Source organism: Euleptes europaea, chromosome 11, assembly GCF_029931775.1.
Source record: "Euleptes europaea isolate rEulEur1 chromosome 11, rEulEur1.hap1, whole genome shotgun sequence".
Lineage (NCBI taxonomy): Eukaryota > Metazoa > Chordata > Lepidosauria > Squamata > Sphaerodactylidae > Euleptes > Euleptes europaea.
Genome location: NC_079322.1, coordinates 56,376,812 through 56,397,829, shown reverse-complemented (window position 1 = coordinate 56,397,829; position 21,018 = coordinate 56,376,812). Strand labels below are relative to the sequence as shown.

Genomic DNA, 21,018 nt, shown 5'->3' with positions numbered 1-21,018 from the left:
GAGGGGGAGCACTCTCTTAGATTTTGCTAGAAGCTGACAAATCTTATCCGTGGCTGGCCTGCCCCTGCGCAGTCCCAATGTGGGACTGCACAGAAGCCACGCAGATAAACTAAAGCATTTAAAGCATATTGAATAGACACCACTATGCTATGTTATTTGTTTGCAATGACTTAGTTATCAACATCAGTTAAAGAGACCAAAGTAGTTCCAGATTCCCTGTTAAGAAATGTTACAGGTGACTGAATGCACACAGACCAAAGAAAAGCATGTACATTTGACAGGTTCACTCACTTTGAATGATCAACCAACGGTCTGTGATTCTCTTCTCCTGGGTGAATGTTTGCTCCTTTACCAAGGCCCCACTGGAACATATTAGCAATATGGGCTGGAGATATGGTTGTCACTGTGGCTGCAGGCTGATACCATTCACATAAGTTTCCCTTGTCAAAGTCACAAACATCTGAAGCTAGTTAAAGAAGAACAGAACGGAATATTGACACCACATTGAACAACATGGAAATTAGGCGACACTTGCCATTCATAAGCACTTCAGTTATTATATTCTTACAAGCAGGAAAGCCTCAAAGACTTGCAGGCGTCACTTCATTTTCCCCTGTATCCCCTTCCCCACACTATTTTCTCTTTCTCTCCTCCTGGAATCCCACATATCCTCTTGTTTCCCCTGCTTCCGTCTCTCCTTCCAACTCTCTTACCACCTTTCCTTTTGTCTGCCCCACAATATTCAGCTTTCTTTATTATTTACTTCATTTTATACCCCACCTTTCTCCGCACTGGGGATTCAAAGCATCCCCAGATACATCATTCTCCCTTCCTCTCTTTTATCCTCACAACAATCCCATGAGTTAGATTATGCTGTGAGAGTGTGTGACTTGCCCAAGGACACCCAGTAAGATTTCACGGCAAAGTAGGGATTTAACCCTGGCTCTCCCAGATCCTAGTCTGGCACTCTAACCTCTATACCACACTGTCTTTCAGCTTTTCCTCCTTCTCTCCCACTAGAGCATCTCCCTGGGAAAAATCCAGCCAAGTTGCAAAAGTTGTGCAGTAGCAAATAATTCTGGTGATGTATGGTAGCTCCTGCCAGACTCAGCCAGGCAATGCAAGTTGTGAGGAGGGTGCTGCTGGGCCCAGGCCACACAGACATCAAATCATAGCCACCGCCATGTGAGTTGCACAGATTGCATGGTAATAAGTAGTCTGGTAGTCACTGCTTGACCAGGCCCCAATGATTTCTCCCTTGAGGGCAGCAATTAATGGATTAAGACAATGGATAAGGAACTGAAATTTGTGCTATGAATGCTCTCAGTGGCTCTTTGAGTCTGAAAGAAATCTAAACTTCAGTGTTGCAAGATAGCTTTTAACAGGCAATTATGTTACAGTACAAGTCTCCAGAATTTCTTAAGTCTAAAACCACTGAAATTATTTTTTAAAATTCATATCCTGCTTAAAAAGGAGGAAGAAGAAGAGTTGGTCTTTCTCTACCACTTAAGAGAGAATCTAACCGGCTTACAATCACCTTCCCTTTCCCTCCCCACAACAGACACCCTGTGAGGTAGGGGGGGCTGAGAGAGTGTGACTAGCCCAAGGTCACCCAGGTGGCTTCATGCGTAGGAGTGGGGAAACAAATCTAGTTCACCAGATTAGCCTCCGCCGCTCATGTGGAAGAGTAGGGAATCAAACCCGGTTCTCCAGATTAGAGTCCACCCCTCTTGACCACTGTTCTTAACCACCACACCACGTTGGCGTCACTTTCACATTTTCCCAAAAAGTAATATCACACTGTCACCAATGGCTTTTTTAAAACATTATTTTATTGCATCAGATGCAGGAAACAGAAGCCAGGAACAGGGGATTCCCCACCCTGGTGAAAACCTCGTAAGACTATCTTCTGCTGTTCCATTGTGAAGTCATTATTTCACAGTTTAGTACAGTTTTATTTTTTATTTGCTTACTGGTTCTCCCCACACACAAACAGAAGCAATGGGAGTGGAGAAAAAAAACCCAAAACAGAAATACAGATCATTATCTGGATCAATGTAAGGCCCTAAAGCAGTCAAGTAGAAGTAGTGTAAGACACAATCAGCCAGTCCTAGGACATAAATAACACAAATATCAGTCTATTGTGGCTTTGTGGGAAGGATCATTTTCCATTTTCACGGTCTTATGACAGAGCCAGGGAATTATTTGAACATCCACTTATTAAACCTACTGGTCACCAATATGTAGATGCTTACAGAGTGATGGGATATTTGCTCAGATGTCACTTAAAACCATGGTTCAATTAAAACATGACTAGTGTGATTGTTTGAATGCAGGCCACTTCACGAACTGTAGTTAGTTGTGGTCCTTCAAACTGGGATCTGAAGCTATGGCTTCACAATGATTTATTAACCATAGTTATTATTAACGATGGTTTCACATGATGTCTGAATGCAGACATGCTAGCTTAATCCAGATTTAATCCTGGCATGTGATTTAATCCTGGCGTCATGCTACAAATAAAAGGAAAAGACACCAGCATATGTTAAGGCAAACTAGGGTTTGAGTGAATGTAGTGTAATCCTAAAGACAGCCTAGATCCTTCTAAATGCATTGAAGTCAATGAGCTTGGAAAGGTATAACTCTGTTCAGGATTGCACTGCTGGCTGCCCAGACTAACCATAGTTAATATTGTTCCTGAAAGCTATCAACTTCAAAAGTACATCAGCATGTAAATTTAAACAGACGTGTTGCCAATGCACAGAAAGCAGCAATAAATGAACATACTGTTTGGGGCAGTTAACTATAACCAAAACATCTGCCTAATTTCCCACAAGATAATATGCTTAATGCTTCCCAACACCAATGCCACATTGTGAGCTTTTCTTCAGCTGCCTTTTAAAGTGTGACCGACGCTTGATCACTTTCTCTTATGTAGAAATCCTTGTCATCATGGTCTGCTTCAGGGATTATTTCACACCATTAATGTTCATTCAGTATATGCTTTCAAGCAACTTCAATAAACGGTGTCATTTATCTGGCCAACATTGCTTATAAAATAATTTAATTAGAATTAGCTTGGGTGGCAGCCGAAACATTTGGTTATTAAGGATCTACACTGAAACTACACATTATGCGCAGTTACAGTGATGATTTTTCCTGCATTATTTTCTAACAGGGGGAAACAATTTAATGGGAAAGACTGGCACATAGGAAAAGCAACCGTTTCTTCTTGTGATATTTTCCTCTGAAACTTGTTGTCACCCCTAAATTGCTTTAACATCCCCGTTGGGGAAAGTTTACACATACCCTTTTTTCCCATGAGCTCAACCATTCTGCTGTTAGAGTCACAAAGCAATTTAAAGAAACGGTACACTAGGAAGTTGTTTTGCACAAGCCATGTTGAAATGAATAGGAAACGTACAACAGCAAGACTGGATTGTACCTTAAACTAAGTACTTTGAGAAATCAAATTCTGATAATGGTGGTTCCAAACTGTCTGTTACTGATGATAAAATCAAACATGTTCTGGTATTTTTAGTCTTCCTCTCAGACAGCAAGATATACAGCTATTTCCACAGTTCTAGACAGGGACACAGACAGCAGGACTGAACAGAAGATCTTAACGGGGAGGGGGGTGAAGTACAAGACGAGGCACTCCAGTTATCATTCAGAAATTCTATGTGTACCTTTTCAAGTAGCAAATTAACCACACTGTTTTCTTGAATATTGTTTGTGCAGCTGTTATTGGGAAGTATATTGGTTGGGAAGTGTATTTGCAGCTGTTATTGGGAAGTATGGTATATTTTTACCTCCAAAATGCTACCTTTTTGAGTACTGAGCACAGGAAATGTCATCCTTTTGCACAATTTATGACATATAGAGAGGGCTGCCAAGAGCCACCATGGCCCCCTGGACAAATATTCCACCTGGGCTCTCCATATGACCCTGATCCGGGGGAGGGGAGGTAATTGTATGCATTTTGCAGGGGGTTGGACTAGATGACCCTGGAAATCCCAACTCTATGATTCTATGAAATATCATGACAAAATGAATCATTTGGCTGGCTGTTACCATGCATATAATAATAAAAGAATTTGCATGTCCATCTGTTCTTCCATTTGTGGCATGCATAACTCATCAGAAAATAAAACTATGATTCTCAGAATTGGCCACCAACTTCGGGATGATTGTGAGAGTCCCAACACCAAACTGAAAGGTATCGGAGTAGCCTGGCCCGGGTTATCACAGACACACACATATACCTGTGCTATTTACATTAGAAGCTAAAATAAATTCTAACTTCTGTTCTTCATTTACTACTACTAAGGCATATTAACATTCTATTATCATTCATGTAAAGCAGGGTTGGGGAACGTCAGGCCCGGGGGCTGTTTAAGGCCTGCAAAGTCATTTGGTCTGGCCCTTTATGGGTCCTGGCAGATCTCTAGCTCAGAAAGATCTAAGACTGGTGATCCGCCCACTCCTGCGGACAGGAATAGCCTCTATTCAAGGCAAATGTGAGTTTGTTTTGCTGAGAAATTGAACCTTTTTTCCCTCTTGCAGAAAAGTCATTAGCTATGGAGCTGCTAGGACAGTCCAAGAAACTGTGTTAACCCTTTCCCACCTGGGCCGTGGAGAAACATATTCCCTCTGTACTACAAGAGGGCTGGGGGCGGAAGAGGCGACACTGGAGGGGTTAAAGGGGGCAGAGCCAGAATGTGTGTGTGTGTGTGGGGGGGGGGGTTCTTAGCCAGTGTATCCTTATTTCACCTTTAATTTTTAAGTTGATAATTTTGTATGGAACGCAAATGATGTTATAAATATCCAAATGGCCCTTGGCGGAAAAAAGGTTCCCCACCCCTGATGTAAAGGGTGAAGGGGGGAAGAATCCTTTTACTACTTTGACAGTTTATAAGGAAATATTAACTCCCCCTTCTGTACATAATATTAACAAAGATTTGCTGCTGTACTACTGTTAAATACATCCTTAATTGTCAACTAGAATGGATGAGAAGGAGTTAAGACCAAAACTGAAAAATGGGAGGGGAGAATTAGATGTGGGGATAGAGGAATGGCAGATCATGAAAGGAAGAGAGCAAAACAAAGGAGAAGAGTGTGGGAAAGAATTAGAGAAATTAAGGAACAGACAACAAAAGGTTTTTTCTGTTTTACTACCACACATTAATGGGGCAGCCCCCAGAAGATATGGGTGTGCAGATAAAACTATGAAGCTGGGCAGAACTAAAGGAAGATAGAAACCATAGACTGCTGGAGATAACGACCTTATTGAGAGCTGCATCTTGACAATGACCATAGCTTGTCCTCACTGTTCTTGCCTTGTTCCAGTGCTGGTTTGGCAATGGGTTTAGCAGGAGCTGAGAAGGATGGGTCTCCCTCTGCCTCCCAGTAAACGTTTCAGAAAAGCACAGTTAGCAGAATAAGAACAACTCCTGTTTATGGTGCTCTGTCTTCCCTGCACCCCAAGTGCAAAACTACATTAGAAGAAAAAAAGTAAATGCATTCCATGAATGCAGTATGATGCTGGCTTCAGGGTCCTCCAGCAGACTTGGGCCCCAGGAATTTTGTCCCCCAGTCATTTCCCCCCCCCCACCCCCACGGCCCTGAATATAGATTGTTCTGTTCACAAGCCCACTGCTGCTAAAATTAGTCAGAACTTCCATGTTATTGATGTCAGCAGAAGTGGTGACGTCTTTGAATATCTTTGTAATTGAAGATTTCCATCTGGTAACTTATGTGAAAACCTTTGTCCTTGACACGTGCACAATTTGTCCATTCTATTAAACTTCATTTGAAAACTGTTCTAAAGTTTGTGGTCTTCCCAGGTTTTGAGAACCATTATATTCCAGATTATTATTAACCAAGCATGAATTTAACTTATTAGCTATCATGGGACCAGTGAGTTCTACTATGTGCTGTGCAGACTAAAGATTTTAGGACTTGGTTATGATGAGCTAATAAATTAGTTCTACCAAGTACTGTGTAATTAAGAACAGTTATACAGTGCTCTCACATATTTGTTTTACATAAAAAAATCAAGCTGGAAATCTTAATGTCAGATATTTACAACTCCTCCGGGCTATGGTGATCTTTCTTTCCCTTCCATATTCTCATAACCTTTTGACTAACAGTAATTGCTAAGTTTCTTATATTGAAGAAACAAATTTACTTTAAAAATTGGATACAGAAATAAAATGCCCACTGGCAGAAACATCTTCTAAATTGGTGAAATGGGAATAAAAAGTATCAAGCCCCAACACATTTAAGAGGAAAACACACCAAAGTTTTGTTGTTGTTCTTGTTGTTTACTGACACAACTAGTTAAAAGTACTTGAAGCAGAGGTAGAAAATATGCATATAAAACTAAAAGTGAGATGTCACCATAGAAGAGTAATCTGAACCATGGAAGACTTAAGCATTTGAGGTGGGGGCATAGCTTGGTACTTGTGAGGTTGTGAAAGTCTCAGGGTTAATCCCTGACATCTCCAGGTAAAGGATTACAAAGGAACAACAAAGTTGTTAGGAAAGATCTAATTTTGCTTCATACCTTGGAGACCTGATGCCAGTCAAGGAGATGACTGAACTGACTAATGGCCTGACTCGGTAATGCCCCTTTTTATAAGTGTAGGTCAATATAATGTAATTGAACAAGTAGTAATAAATAATTTGCTCACCACAAGATGACTCATCAGATTTGTCAGAACAGTCAGGTCGGAAATCACACCTCTGAATTATCTTTATGCACCGGCCAGTGGCTCTGCAGATGAATTCCTCTTCTGTACAATTGTTCATGGGCAATGTTACAGGAATGGATGTTCCCAATGGAGTCGTGGAATCAGCTGTCAAATTTCCTTGTAAAAGAAATAGTTGCAATTAACTCATGTATGTTTCTTAAATATTACCATGTTTCTCATGTACGGGCTGTGATTTTAAAAGGTAGCGATTGTTCTATGTCAAATGTATTTAGTTTTTCATAGGTAAGTAACAATGGCATTAAGACTCTGCATAACTCAGGCCCTTTGTACATTTATTTTTATTTCTAACTCACGCACTTGTGTTTCAACCGATTCCATCATATTTTAAAGCTTTAAGAGTTCAGTGCTGTTTATCAGTAGCTGTAACACAAATGATTACATGTATTACTGAGAATTGTTTAGAACATTAACCTAGATTATTACACATCTAGTAGTGCAATCCCATGAAGAGTTATTCCAGTCTAACGACATACATGTCAATGGCCTTAGAATGGAGTAACTCTTTACAAGTTTGCCCTCTAAATGACCTTGTTTTTAGATTCCTGACTTACCATAATGCAAATGTCTACTCTTTATGGTATTCACAGATGTTAGCAATGTGTCACTTTCCATCGAGACCATATGATCAACTTCCATTTGATTCTTTTTTCTTTGACTAACTTCTTGCCTCTTTTGATGGACTCATAATCATCAACAAAGCAACCTTCTTCAATAAGTCATACTAAAATATTCTCTCTCTATTACTGCTCCTCTCTGAAATCCTAGGGGAAAAAGGCAGCATGGTATAGCCTGATCTCATCAGATCTCAGAAGCTAAGCAGGGTCAGCTCTGGTTAGTATTTGGATAGGAGACCACCAAGGAATACCAGGGTTACTATGCAGAGGAAGGCACTGGCAAGCCACCTCTGTTAGTCTCTTGCCTTTTAAACCCCATAAGGGGTCGCCATAAGTCAGCTGCGTCTTGCTGGCACTTTACACACATGAAATCCTACTTTCTCTTATGTATCGTATTTCAAATAAAAACAGAAGTATTAAATAATACAATGTAAAGTAAATAGAGTTAGGTCAAGATATGGTACTCCACTATATATTCTTGCTGAAGCTGATAATTGAGCATAAAATATCTCTTCCTAAATTTAAATTAAGCTTTGCTGAACTGGACACTGGTATTGCAATAATGGCTGGGGGAGGGGATTGGCTCCTACTGATGTCAGAAAGAACTGTGCTGCTGGCAGGGGAGCCACCTATCACTCCTGGGGATGGCATCATTTGGGCCACTGGGGACCACTGATGTGAACAAATTATAACAATATTCCAGGGATTTTCTTACCAAGCATACTGAAGTAGCTGCTGATGTAGTCCTCAACACTCCAGTTCCTACACAAGGATCTACTACCTGTGTGTTTCTGCATGCCACTGAAAAGCACGGGTGTTATGACTGCTTTGGATGGCCTACCTGACTCTTTGAGAATTCACCATGATTCATGTTAGTCATGTCATTGAGTAGCAAAGAGACAAAATAAATCCTTAGTTTCAGGCAGGTAGCCATGTTAGTCTGTAGTCTGTTCTCCTCTGCATCCTGATTCCAACTGGCCCTTCTTGGTAATACCCCTCCCACCTTCTGACCTGGACTGATGGATGTTCATTCTTACTTGTACCTGACAAAGTGAGCTTTGACTCACGCAAACTTACAACCTGGAAAACTTACAACTTGGAAAACTACTGGATTCAAATTTTGTTCTACTGCTACAAAATAATCCTTAATTTATCTTGGACTTGCATTTAATTCACTTTCCTCCTTAACTGTATTAAGTCAACTGTGTACAGTTATGGAGTTCTTACAAATTGACAAGCAAGCCTCTTAACAGGAAATCTGAATTCAAAGAGGATTTAGCATTAGTGATTCTTAATGTCAATACTTCCTCCTCAGATTAAGCAAACTGAAGCTTTTAAAGATCTCATGGATCTCTGTGGTGACTTCTGTATCAGAGCCAGGCAAGGGTTTTAAGCTTAACAACTGCATATCAGAATATTTGTATGAGTAAAAGGCGCAAGGCAATCCAGCATTTTACCATTATCTACTTACCTTCAAACAACTTTGACTGATGCAGTTGTGAGTCTATTTCTCTGTGGTCCATAACAGTACATTTTTCAATTTTATTATTACGGTCGTCAGACCAAGCATATAGTTTTATAACAGTACATCCTTGCAGCTTCTGCTCTTTATCCCTCCCATAGCAATAGAATCTGCTATTGGTTGGTGGTGCCCCAGAGACTTTGCAGCCTGCAGATCTTCCTATTACTAGCCACCTTGGCTTCCACAGAGCCAGTGTGTGGCTGGTAGAGAGGAGGGTGGCAACAGTAAGACCCCACTGCGCCTCTTGAGCCTATGTACCTGAAAATGCTATTAACTCCTATTCATTTTCCTGACTAAGGAGATACAACTCAATTGCATGGGATCCCCATCTTGATTTCAAATAGTAGTTTGACTTCACATACCTTTCTACTTACCATAGTAAAGTGCACAATCCATAAAAGACAAATCATCAATTCCAATGTCTCCAGTGAAGCCATCCCCAACGGTACCCTCCACCAAAATCTAAGGAAATAATGATTACATTGCCATTTGTCACTACTGAGGGGACTTCTGCTTCTCTTTACATATTTAATATCCATTTAACTCAAAACAGTGTGGTTTGGACCTTTTCTTAAGTAAGAGTTAATCTTGAGAACAGACTCAGTATGATTTGTTCTCTTGGATATTCATATTAATCATCAAGAACACTTAAGCATTAGTATGGTTGGCTCTACCATCATGTGTACCTCATTAAAATATCCCTGTAATACAGGGTTGCCAGCCTCCAGGTACTAGCTGGAGATCTCCAGCAATTACAACTGATCTCCAGTCGATAGAGATCAGTTCACCTGGAGAAAATGTCTGCTTTGGCAATAGGACTCAATGACATTGAAGTCCCTCCCCAAACCCCATCCTTTTCAGGCTCCACCCCCAAAACCTCCCGCCGGTGGCAAAGAGGGACCTGGCGACCCTACTGTAATATAGAATTATGGTAAGATTCTATAGTTTGTGTTCATCATTGTTAGTACATTCAGTAGTAATCATTACTTCATAAATCATGGTTAACTATTTCATAAGAACAAAAGATCCCTGCTGGATCAGACCAGTGGGCCATCTTGTCCAGCATCCTGTCTCACACAGTGGCCAAGCAGTTCCTCTGGAGGTCCAACAACAAGGTATAGAGGCCAAGGCCTTCCCCTGATGTTGCCTCCTGGCACTGGGATTCAGAGGCTGACTGCCTCTGAATGTGGAGGTTCCCTTTAGTCATCATGAAATGAAATGGTGTTGTACAATAACAAGGATCTTTTCCTGGTGTGAATAGTACCATCCACATACAGGCCATAACATTCCACATCTCACATGAAATATAGGTATAACACCAAAGCCGAGGTTGCATACGTATCCCATGTATTTTGTAGGAACGAATGAAGGCCCATATAAGTATGCACATGTCTTATAACTGCTTTTATCTATTACAGATAGCATACAGATGAATCTCCACAGCCTGATAAAGACGAAGATACATTGTACTGGCAATGTCACAGTTTCACACACTATCAAGTGAAGGCAATAGTCCAGAAAACACATCCATATTTTTCAAAACTAATGTGTGATAAAAAAAATTAAATGGCATATGACAAGTTAAATTATAATCTAAACCATATTTTCAATGCCAAATGATCCTATCACACATTTGCATAAGAAGACGTGTTTCCTCTATCATTGGCATTTAAAGGATAGAGGAAAAGAAGGGTGGTTAATTTCTTGGGATCAAATGCCACCTTCAAAATACATGTTTAGACATTATTCGCTACCCCATCCTTTGTCCTACAGTTAATTAATTCCTGTCGAGAAGTTGCACTTTCAGAACTCTAGTAATGAATGCCAAACAGGTAGGTTCTCAGGATAGCATAAAAGGTGAATGTATTTTTATACTCCAGGAGTTTTCCTTTGATGGGCACATAAAACCCCAATTAGCCACAGTTCAATGTAGATGAAGAACATTTGCCCACAGGAAAAAATAAAGTCATAAAAGGAAGAAGGATCTATCCTAAGATACCATCAAAGGGAAAATAGTGAAACTGAATAGCAGGAAATATATTGAGTCTTGTATTGAAGCTGTGCATAACTGAAATGAATGCACACCTTGTTTATCCCCACCTCAATTTCCCTCTCCCCCCTTTGTTGTTTTGCTTAGCTAAAATGTTAGCTCATAGTCTTGGGAAATTCCTATGGATTCGCCTGGGGAGGGGAGGAATCTCAGAGAGGTAAACTGTTATAGAGTCCACTAAAAATGTTTTTAAGCGATGGAGTGAAAAATAGAGGTGTAGGAAAGAAAAATCTGGGAGGAAATGTGGAGGTTAGGATTAGGATTTCCCTCCCCTGTGGGTGCCTAGCTTGTATCAAATAACCTTCTACAGTCATGATATTTCAATATGGCAACACCAAAAAGAACTGAACTACCCAGTAGTCAGACTACAAATATTCAGGACTGGAAATGTTTGTGATTGTGATCATTCCAATCCTATATCTTAATGTATACAGTTTGCTATTCCAGTCCTTAGCTTTCCATCACCTGCACCTCCTCTTGGACAAACTGATGTAGATATTCATATATTTATGATATGAGTTTATATGCCAACTTGCAACATTTCCTTCCCATCTCAAATATTAGCTGATCCCCTTACAGTCTCCATGACTTGATACAGCAGCAAAATAGTGCCTTAAATAAGGTTTAGACATCTGACTGCTATGACATCAGTCAGATCTCTTAATATTCTACAGTAGTTCCAATATTTGTATACAAAAAAAAAATTGTTCTCAGAACCACATATTTAAAAGCAGAGCACTTCAAAGCCCATTAAGTTTCAGGACCCTCATCCATTCCCTAGAAATACTTCTATTGTGTGCCTCCAGTCAGCCTGTACAACCCAAAACAGAAGCAAAAAGTGGGCACGTAGCAGAGCGAAACAGACTGTGAGCCAAAAGCTGCAGCAGCAGTCTTGATAGATGGGACAATTTTAATTCACTTGAGATTTGTGACTGATTAATACATCCCACAAGGATCTGGAAGTGCATCAGCATCTAAAAATATATCACGCTCTTGGACTTAATCTAGCACAGTAGTTGCTAGAAAGGGGGGGAGGAAATCCTTGCAAATGGCAACTGTATTTTTATAACGAAAAGCGGTTGTCATTTCAGCAGCATGTTTTACTTTCTTTACACAGTGTGACCAAGCATATGAAAATGAAGACAATAAGTTGTTCTTTCTCCTTTCTAGGTTTCCTAGTATAGGCTCAGGTCACATAACTCAGTGCAACAAAAATTAAATTTAATAAATGACAAGAGAATTGAGACCATTAATTTTTTTTAGTAAATTCCATAAAACATACTGTGAAAGAACCAACCTGTGAACAGTCAAAATCCACTTTAGCCCAAATTTAGTTATATAGCCTGAAGAGTATTCACATTACAAGCTAACGTGTTTTGCTTGCTAAAATTAGAGTTGGATTCTGGATTATTATTTCAAACTCTAAATTGCTACAAATATGAAGGGATGTGGCTTCTCTCAAACTATATTGATGCCTTCAGAATGATGGTTTTGAAAGCAAAATCTATCCATACACATACATAAATGATAACCTTACTATAACCTTAGTAACATGGAAAGTTCAGGTCCATTTCATACAGCCCATAACATGCTTGTCCTGTCTATTTGTTAAAACAAAGATAATTCATTATTGTTGCAAGTATAGGTACATGGAAAATTTTATTTTACTCTTAACTTTTATCCTTTTATATACTGCAGATTGTACTATGCCAATAAAGGTATTTGGAATTTGGAATTGTGCAGCTTGTCACAGATATTAGCCGATAGACCTTGCCCTGTAAAATAAGGCACAAAAGCTGAGGACACTTTAATCAGGATGAAAGCACCTTCTTTGCCATGCTACCAGGGCTGTTCTAAAATACTGGGAAAATAGAAGTCTAAAATTTATTTAGAGACCAATATGAATCTAAAAGACTTCAGAGTAGAGCAAAAATGGAATTCTCCAAGTATGCTGATCCAGAGTTTTGGAGCCACTACCCAGAAGGTTTTACATCAAACATACATTTCTCACCCAAAGCATTTCTTAACCAAAGCATGCAGTAACATCCTTTAGCAAGGTTAGCCAGAAAAAGGCACCATCCATGCTACTTTTCTCTGATGTGGAACCTGGAAATATTTGGTAGTACATATAATGGTACAACCATGCAGAGTGAAAAGTAGTTGTGGCATACAGATAGCAGCTGGCATGGCATAGCAGCTAAGCTAATGAATGATCCAGGAGGCTCCCAATTCTAATTTTGCCTGTGCCACAAAGTCACTAGATGGCCTTAGACAACAGTTAGCCAGGGTAGCAAGTCAAGATAAAGCCACAACAGAAACTAAACAGCCTAAGAGCAGCTCTTTCTGTCAAAAAACCATGTCATTCTGTTCATTCTTGGGCATGGCAAGATTATTTACCTGTATTTGAATTGGGAAGATCACACTTTGTTCTGCTTTAAACAAATGATTCCAAAGGCATTTTTGCAAGGTAGAAATCTAGGATGCATCAGCACCTGGGTAGTAGAGACTCCCTGAGATTCACTCTGGCATTGCTTTTACCCCAGAGCAGACTGGGAAGTGAAAATCACCCTGGAAGAAGCCAAGCAGAGCAGTCCCTGTGGTGCTACAAGGCAATACTGCAGGGGCCATTCAGCCCAGCAGAACCAACAGGCATTAGCTCACCCACTGTGTCCTCCCCCAAAATTTCAACAGTGTGGGATGAGACAATTAGTGAGCTGACACCAACTAACACTGATGATGAAGTGTCTGAGCCAGTTGACCCCTGAGGTACTGGAAGAATTGCCAGGTGTTGGTATGTTTGCTCCTGGCCACAAGTGGTCCTTCAGGGCATTGGGCCACCAGGAAATTTCCCTGCAAGTTAAATGGCCAGTTCACTTGTGGTTCTACCATGTGATCTATGCAGTCATAAATCTGGAGACATCCCAGTTACTTTAGTGGTTTTTAGTACGTTTATTCTCCTAGTATTAGCACCCCCACAATATGGGGATAACAACATTGTCTTACTATACAGGACTGTTGCAAGGATTACAAAAAGACAATGTACGTGAAGCACTTTGAACAGTGAAAGTACTATAAAAAAGTTAAGTATTATTATAAGTAGGTCACCTTTAGTTTGTCAAATTAATGTGGTCCATTGCCCTCCCAAATATTTTTGTCAAGTCTGTGTCAACAATAATCAAGTCTAGAGGGCCCAAAAATATTTCCTTAATATTCTGTATTTTGTACATCTTCATTAACCTCCAGCACAATCATCTAAATACTCTGTTGTTGTTTAAGGTCAATGTATTCCTACCCACATTTAGAATGTTTTGTTGGCAACCACAGATGTCAAGCCAGAGCTACCTGATCTGTCACCTGACTCAGCTCCTTGACCACTCTATTCCTGAACTGTTATCATCAATCTTTGAATTTATTTTCAGTGACATCCTAAAGCATTTGTTTTTAGTCCTAAGGGAGTTGATATGGATCCCTCACAATGGGACAATTCTTATATGTCAGCTATCTAGTCTTCAAATGTTCCACTTGTCACTCAGTAGCAAAAAGGTTCCCATAGAACTCCAAAGAGAACCACATACATATTTAGAAGAAAGAGAAGAAGAGTAGATTTTTATACCCTGCTTTTCTCTACCTCAAGGAGTCTCAAAGCATTTTGCAATCACCTTCCCATCCCCTCCCCACAACAGGCACCTTGTGAGGTTGGTGGGGCTGAAAGAACTGTGACTGGGCCAAAGTCACCCAGAAGGGTCCTTGTGGAGGGATAGAGAATCAAACCCAGCCCTTCAGATTAGAGTCCACCACTCTTAACCATTTTTAATCACTACACCGCACTGGCTGTATTTACCAATACAGAGGCACAAACACAAACCTACGTATACTATAGGTAGATACTTCTAAATTTCTTTCAAAATGCAGACCATTTTTAAACTCATCTGTCAGATGAAAATCTGCAAAACTCTCACATTACTGTATAAACCAACCTCCTGGGAATCATTTACCACGAAGCTAATTTCACATCTCATTTATTATCAGAATGAGAATAAATAGTCCTCAATTTTCTCAGCTCCAAGAACTTTGCAGATATAGCATGAATGAAAGTAAGGTTAAGATATAGTTGGTAAAGGAAAGTTTTCCATTAGATGAAAATGAATTGTGTTATACTGAAGAGAATATACCAGTTGCATTCATTTAAAGATTTATAGAAACTCTCACTAAAGGAGTTTCACCTAGGACAAAAAGCTATGGAAAAATAAATTCTAATAATCCTGGTATTCTTGATGGCAATTCCTAACACACAGGACAAAGTCCACTCGTATTCTTCCCAGTTCCTTCACACTTTCTCTTTCTTCTTTTAAAATTGTTTCACGCTGGTGATGATGGAAAGTGCCGTCAAGTGACAGCTGACTTACGGTGACCCCATAGAGTTTTCAAAGCAAGAGGTGTTTGGAGGTGGTTTGCCATTGCCTGGCTCCACATGGGCTGAGAGAGTTCTCAGAGAACTGTGACTGGCCCAAGCTCACCCAGCAGGCTTCATGTGGAGGAGTGGGGAATCGAACCTGGTTCTCCAGATTAGAATCTAACACTCTTAACCACACTGGCTCTCTACCAAAATGTTTTTACAAGAAATGAATTATGGGGAACCGTTTAAATGAAAAAGGCATGTCAATTAATAACTATTTACTTACAAGCCTGATGAAAATGACAGGTTTTTTTACTGTATGATGGCCTTATGAAATCCTGTAACTGTTGTGCATTTTGGAAAAAGTAAAGCATCACATCCATACAAACACCATTTACATTTATTATTTATCTCCTGAAACATGGTTTCTGTACTAAAAAGAAAGAATCTGCTCTTTTATAGAAAAAAATCATATTCCATGCAGTTATAATTGGCAGTCTACAGACAACTCCTACATATATCATATTTTTATCCTGCCCTGGCTTGGACCCAGTGTTCCACATGCAGAAATTTAAGCAGAGTTAGTGTTGTTCAGCTTGTGAATGATTTTGTGCAACACCTACCACATTTATTCCTCTCGTATAGCATAGTGTCCAGAAGTTGGTTGCACAAGATCTTGAGCAAGCAGAAATGCAAGTAGTGATACAGAACTGTACACATGAAAATTGTAGGGATTCTATTAAAGATTACTTTCCTGTCTCCACACATCTGGATGGGGACTTCATGACACTTCTACCATGTTGGGAAAAAATTCTGGAAGATCCATTCATGGTTCTCCCAGCACGATGTCTATTTTTCCCCTTATAGTCCCAGATATTTCAAGGAAGGTTCTCCTAGCATTTTTTGGAATCCAGCATGGTGTAGTGATTAAGAGTGGTGGATTCTAATATGGAGAACCAGGTTTGATACCCCACTCCTCCACATGAGCGGTGGACTCTAATCTGGTGAACTGGGCTTTCCCCCAACTCCTCCACATGAAGTCTGCTGGGTGACCTTGGGCTAGTCACAGTTCCCTCCAAACTCTCTAAACTTCACCTACATCTGTTGTGAGGAGGGGAAGGGAAGATGATTGTAAACCACTTTGAGACTTCTTAAAAGTAGATAAAAGTGGGGTATAAAAACCAACTCTTCTTTTTAAAACATGGAAACATACATAGATTGCAACACAGTAAATCAGAGGACAGGCAGCCAGTGCAGTGTAGTGGTTAAGGTATCAGACTAGGATCTGAGAAACCCAGATTTGAATCCCCACTCTGCTATGGAAACTTGCTGGGTGACCTTAGGCCAGTCACACACTCTCAGCCTCAACGCTGGCAAGTATTTGGATGGGAGACCTCCAAGGAATACCAGGGGTGTGATTCAGGCAAATGGCAAACCACCTCCAAACGTCTCGCCTTGAAAACCCTATGGGGTTGCTGTAAGTCAGTTGTGAGACAGCAAAACATACATACACAAATCAGAGGAAATAAGGAGGAAAATATCTTGGTCTCTCTCATACCTTTACCTCCCCCAAAATGTAATTAATCAGCTATCACATCATTAATCATATAAGACATCCTATTGCTAAAAGTATTTGAAAAACAAATGTTGATTGGTAATAAATCATTTAACTGAGCTAGGAGGCCAAGAAATGGAAAACTTAAGGACCCATCTTTCCTTTGAATAACTCAGGAGCCATGAGATGAAAAATGAGATAAGATACAAGCAAATATGATAAAAAGCAAAGCAATTAATTTTAATCCAATGTTTCAAAATTAAGAGTACTGACTTTAGAGTCAATGTAATTTTTTTTTTATCAGGTTTTTGCTGATGCCCAAAACTCAGCCAATTTTTCATATTAACACAGTAGGCACTGTATTGGAGTCTTTGTATTAGAACAAATTAGAAATGTACATTTGGGTAATGATTTTAAAAGGTTTTTTTCCTGGAGCCGTTACACACTGTAGCTGAATAGAACCCTTCAATGCTCTCATTTTACCCGCAGCTCTGTAATGGGTGCCTAACTAAAGGGTCTCTTAATAGGTATCCTAAGGCTCTCAAGCCAATTCAGTGAAACTTTCCAACTTCGCAGTAAGCAAGTTAGGCTGCAATTGTAAAAACACCTTCCTGGGAGTATGTCTGACTGAATAATATGGAACTTACTTCTGAGTAGACCTGCCATGATTGCCAAGTTATATATATGGTGTGTGTGTGTGTGTGTGTGTGTAAAGTGCCGTCAAGTCACAGCTGACTTATGGTGACCCCTTTTGGGGTTTTCATGGCAAGAGACTAACAGAGGTGGTTTGCCAGTGCCTTCCTCTGCACAGCAACCTTAGTATTCCTTGGTGGTCTCTCATCCAAATACTAACCTGGGCCGACCCTGCTTAGCTTCTGAGATCTGACAAGATCAGGCTAGCCTGGGCCATCCAGGTCAGGGTACAACATTACTTATCCAACATTCAAGATATCCGTTTTACCTCTTCTTTAAAAATATATAACCTATATAAACTCGTATTGTTAGTAAAACATTAAGAACATACTAACAATGGAATACTTGAAACACTTCCGAGCATTTTCTCTTCAAATTGGCAACTGAAGTTGTGAAATGAAAGTTTCCGCACAAGTGGATGCAATTTGATACATTCAGTTTTGCCCTTTCAAAATTCAAGTTAAACAACATACCCACGCTCAGACAGCAATACAGGCCTGTAGCTACAGGGAAGCCCATGGGGACCTGCCCTTCAACCAGTTCTTTGGCCATCTCAACAAGCGACCTTATCTATTTTTCACTGAACTGTGAGGCCCCCTCAATTATATTCAGATCTGTTCAGCACAAAATGTCTGCCTATTTAGGACTGTAGCAATACAGTCTGCCAACAGATTCTTTTGATGTACAGCAATATTTTCTGTTAGTTTACACTGGGGTTTGGTACAAAGTCTTTTTCAACCCAGACTTTGTTAACTGAATCTATTAGCTCCAGGGAGCATGATGTAACCAAGAAAGACCTGCCTCTGTGGGATGTTAGAGGACTCTGAAATCAGAGGAATCGTGAACAACTTGTGTTCTTAGAACAAGCTACTCCGCAAGTACTAAACAATTATTTCTTCTCAAATGATATGCCAATGATTGTTGCAGTTTCAAAAGTGGGATATGAATAGGGTTGCCAACCTAGCTGGAGATCTCCTGTTATTACAACTGATCTCCAGCCAATAGAGATCAGTTCACCTGGAGAAAAGGGCCGATTTGGCCATTGGACTCTATGGCATTGAAGTCCCTCCCCTCCCCAAACCCCGCCCTCCTCAGGCTCCACCCCAAAAACCTCCCGCCGGTGGCACAGAGGGACCTGGCAACCCTAGATATGAAAATAAGAAACAAATAAGCAATCAAACATGAGAGAAATCCACAACAATAAATAATGAACAGAGTTCAGCACAGATCCAAAACAAACATTTGGCAGTAAATAATTTTAGTATCTGATCAAGAACTCACATATCCGATATTAAGGGCATCAGACTATTATAGGTGATCGTATCTCCCCTAATTATAAATGATCTTAAGAAAGGCCCGTTTGTGTGCATTGTTTTACTATATGCCTGAAAGGGCCTTTTTAGTGCATTGTTTTTGTCACTATAGGCTTAAAAGCTTTTGCTTACTGTACAAAAGGAAACACCTGACAAAAGGATTATTAAAAGAAATGCCGTACTCCATCCTGAGTGAAAATTGCATCAGGTATTGATTTTCCACTGAGGACAAAAATGGTATATATCATCAATATAAGAGAACGTCACTGGCCAGTGCAGCAATTCCAAACATCTTTTATATGGAAAACATGAAACTGCAGTGCTCTGAAATAATTCTACAAGTTTGGATCAGGCAACAAGATAGATAGCTATTAGAAAGGAAGAGAATTGTAACTACCTGTACTAATTTGCAGACAGGGAATAAATCCTGATGTCTGGTTCACACATTTTTTTTCTCCATAAAAGCAGTCCAGACTATGTCTAGCTTGCCTTCAAGGAGAAATATAAAATGTTAATGGAGTGATCATGGTTAACACAGGCAACAATGTCAGGAAGAACTGGAAAGGGTGTTTCTTCAGTCTCGGTTATTATTGCCATGCACATCAATGATCAAAGGGTTCTCACATCACGTTGGTCACAATGTCAATTTTACCCTATGCCCTAAATTCATCAGCACCTTAGAGACCAACCAGGCTTTTGGGGTATAAGCTTACAAGAGTCAAAGCTCCCTTCATCATATACAAGTAGGACCTCAAAAGGATCTAAAAGCCAGTAACTGTGGTTAGGATGGCACAGTCAATCACCTATTTATAATATGGTGACATCACTGACCTACTTTGCTTTGCTGTTGTGAAGCAGCCCTGAAGAGTAGGGTTGGGAAATACCTAGAGATTTTTGGGACACAGCCTGAGGAGGGCAGGGTTTGGGGAGGGGAGGGATTTCAATGCCATAGAGCCCAGTTGCCAAAGTGGCCATTTTCTCCAGCTGAACTGATCTCTGTCTCCTGGAGATCAGTTGTAATAGCAGGAGATCTCCAGCCACTACCTGGAGGCTGGCAACCCTACTAAAGAGTGATTAAATTTATCACTTAAAAGGTTTTTCTTGGACCCATTACAAAGTGGGGATTCAAACCTGGGTCTCCCCGATCCTAGTCCGATACTCTAACCATTACACCATGCCATAACTATATATAATGAGGATCTGCTACATGCATCACAAACGCTTATGCTAGAATAAGAATTTGTTAGTCTGTAGCCAAAAGACTCTTGTTTTATTTTTGTTGCAATAGGCTAACAGGGGTACTCCTCTAGAACTGAAAACACTAGTATTATCTAAAATTGTTTCATATACATATGTGGCCAAAATGACTGTGATACATTTTGAAGCAGAAGATCATCCAAGAGTGCCTGGATGATATTTACTTATGAAAGAGAACTTTTTCAAAGACCACGTGATCAAACTTCCATTATCTTTTATAAAAGAGTGTGTGTGTGGGGGGGGGGAGTAGTCTTTTTTTCCCTCCCATTCTTTCATGCCTGTCTAAGCATGCAGATCAGAGACTGAAAGGACCATACCTGAAATGGCTCTGAGCTCCTAATGTAAAGGATTTTCCTTATCCATCTGTTCCCTTGATTACCAAATGTGTGCCACAGCAGATGTCCTCTTGTGTTGCTTGCTGTTCTCTGGAAAACTGCCAGTCTGTAAATGTGCTTTCCAAACATATGATAATGGAAGCGAAAAATGCAGCTTTTGTTGTTTTGTGCAATGGTAGAATTAAAGACTGGGCTCAGCAGAGCTGCTCTGTTTTGGAACACCTGTGGCTCTGAAGACTCTAGGTACAGGTAGTGCCCTTTGACTGTGCCCAGAGTATGATCTTTCATTGGTCCTGTATTCAGAGTGGGAGTCGGGCCTTGGTTTCTGGTCCAGTCCATGTCATCGTCCATATCTTGTTCCCAGTTGCAGAGTCCAAACTCAAAGTTGCACTGCAACGCAGCTACGGAAACCAAGGAATTAATAACAAATAATAAGAATAATAATGACCCCTGAATTAAACTGTAATTAAATTTAGACTGGATTACACAAGTACTAAAGAAATTGAT

The 21,018-nt window shown here is 40.1% G+C and overlaps 1 protein-coding gene across 1 annotated transcript in view; it reads right to left on the bottom strand.

The window, feature by feature from the left end:
* Nucleotides 1-21,018, bottom strand: part of MALRD1 (MAM and LDL receptor class A domain containing 1) — a 284,449-nt gene that overhangs the window by 209,379 nt on the left and 54,052 nt on the right. Inside the window, 5 exon segments of the mRNA XM_056857102.1 lie at nt 292-466; nt 6,696-6,860; nt 8,487-8,497; nt 9,283-9,374; nt 20,494-20,912. Of these exon segments, the coding sequence (XP_056713080.1) occupies nt 292-466; nt 6,696-6,860; nt 8,487-8,497; nt 9,283-9,374; nt 20,494-20,912 (862 nt within the window).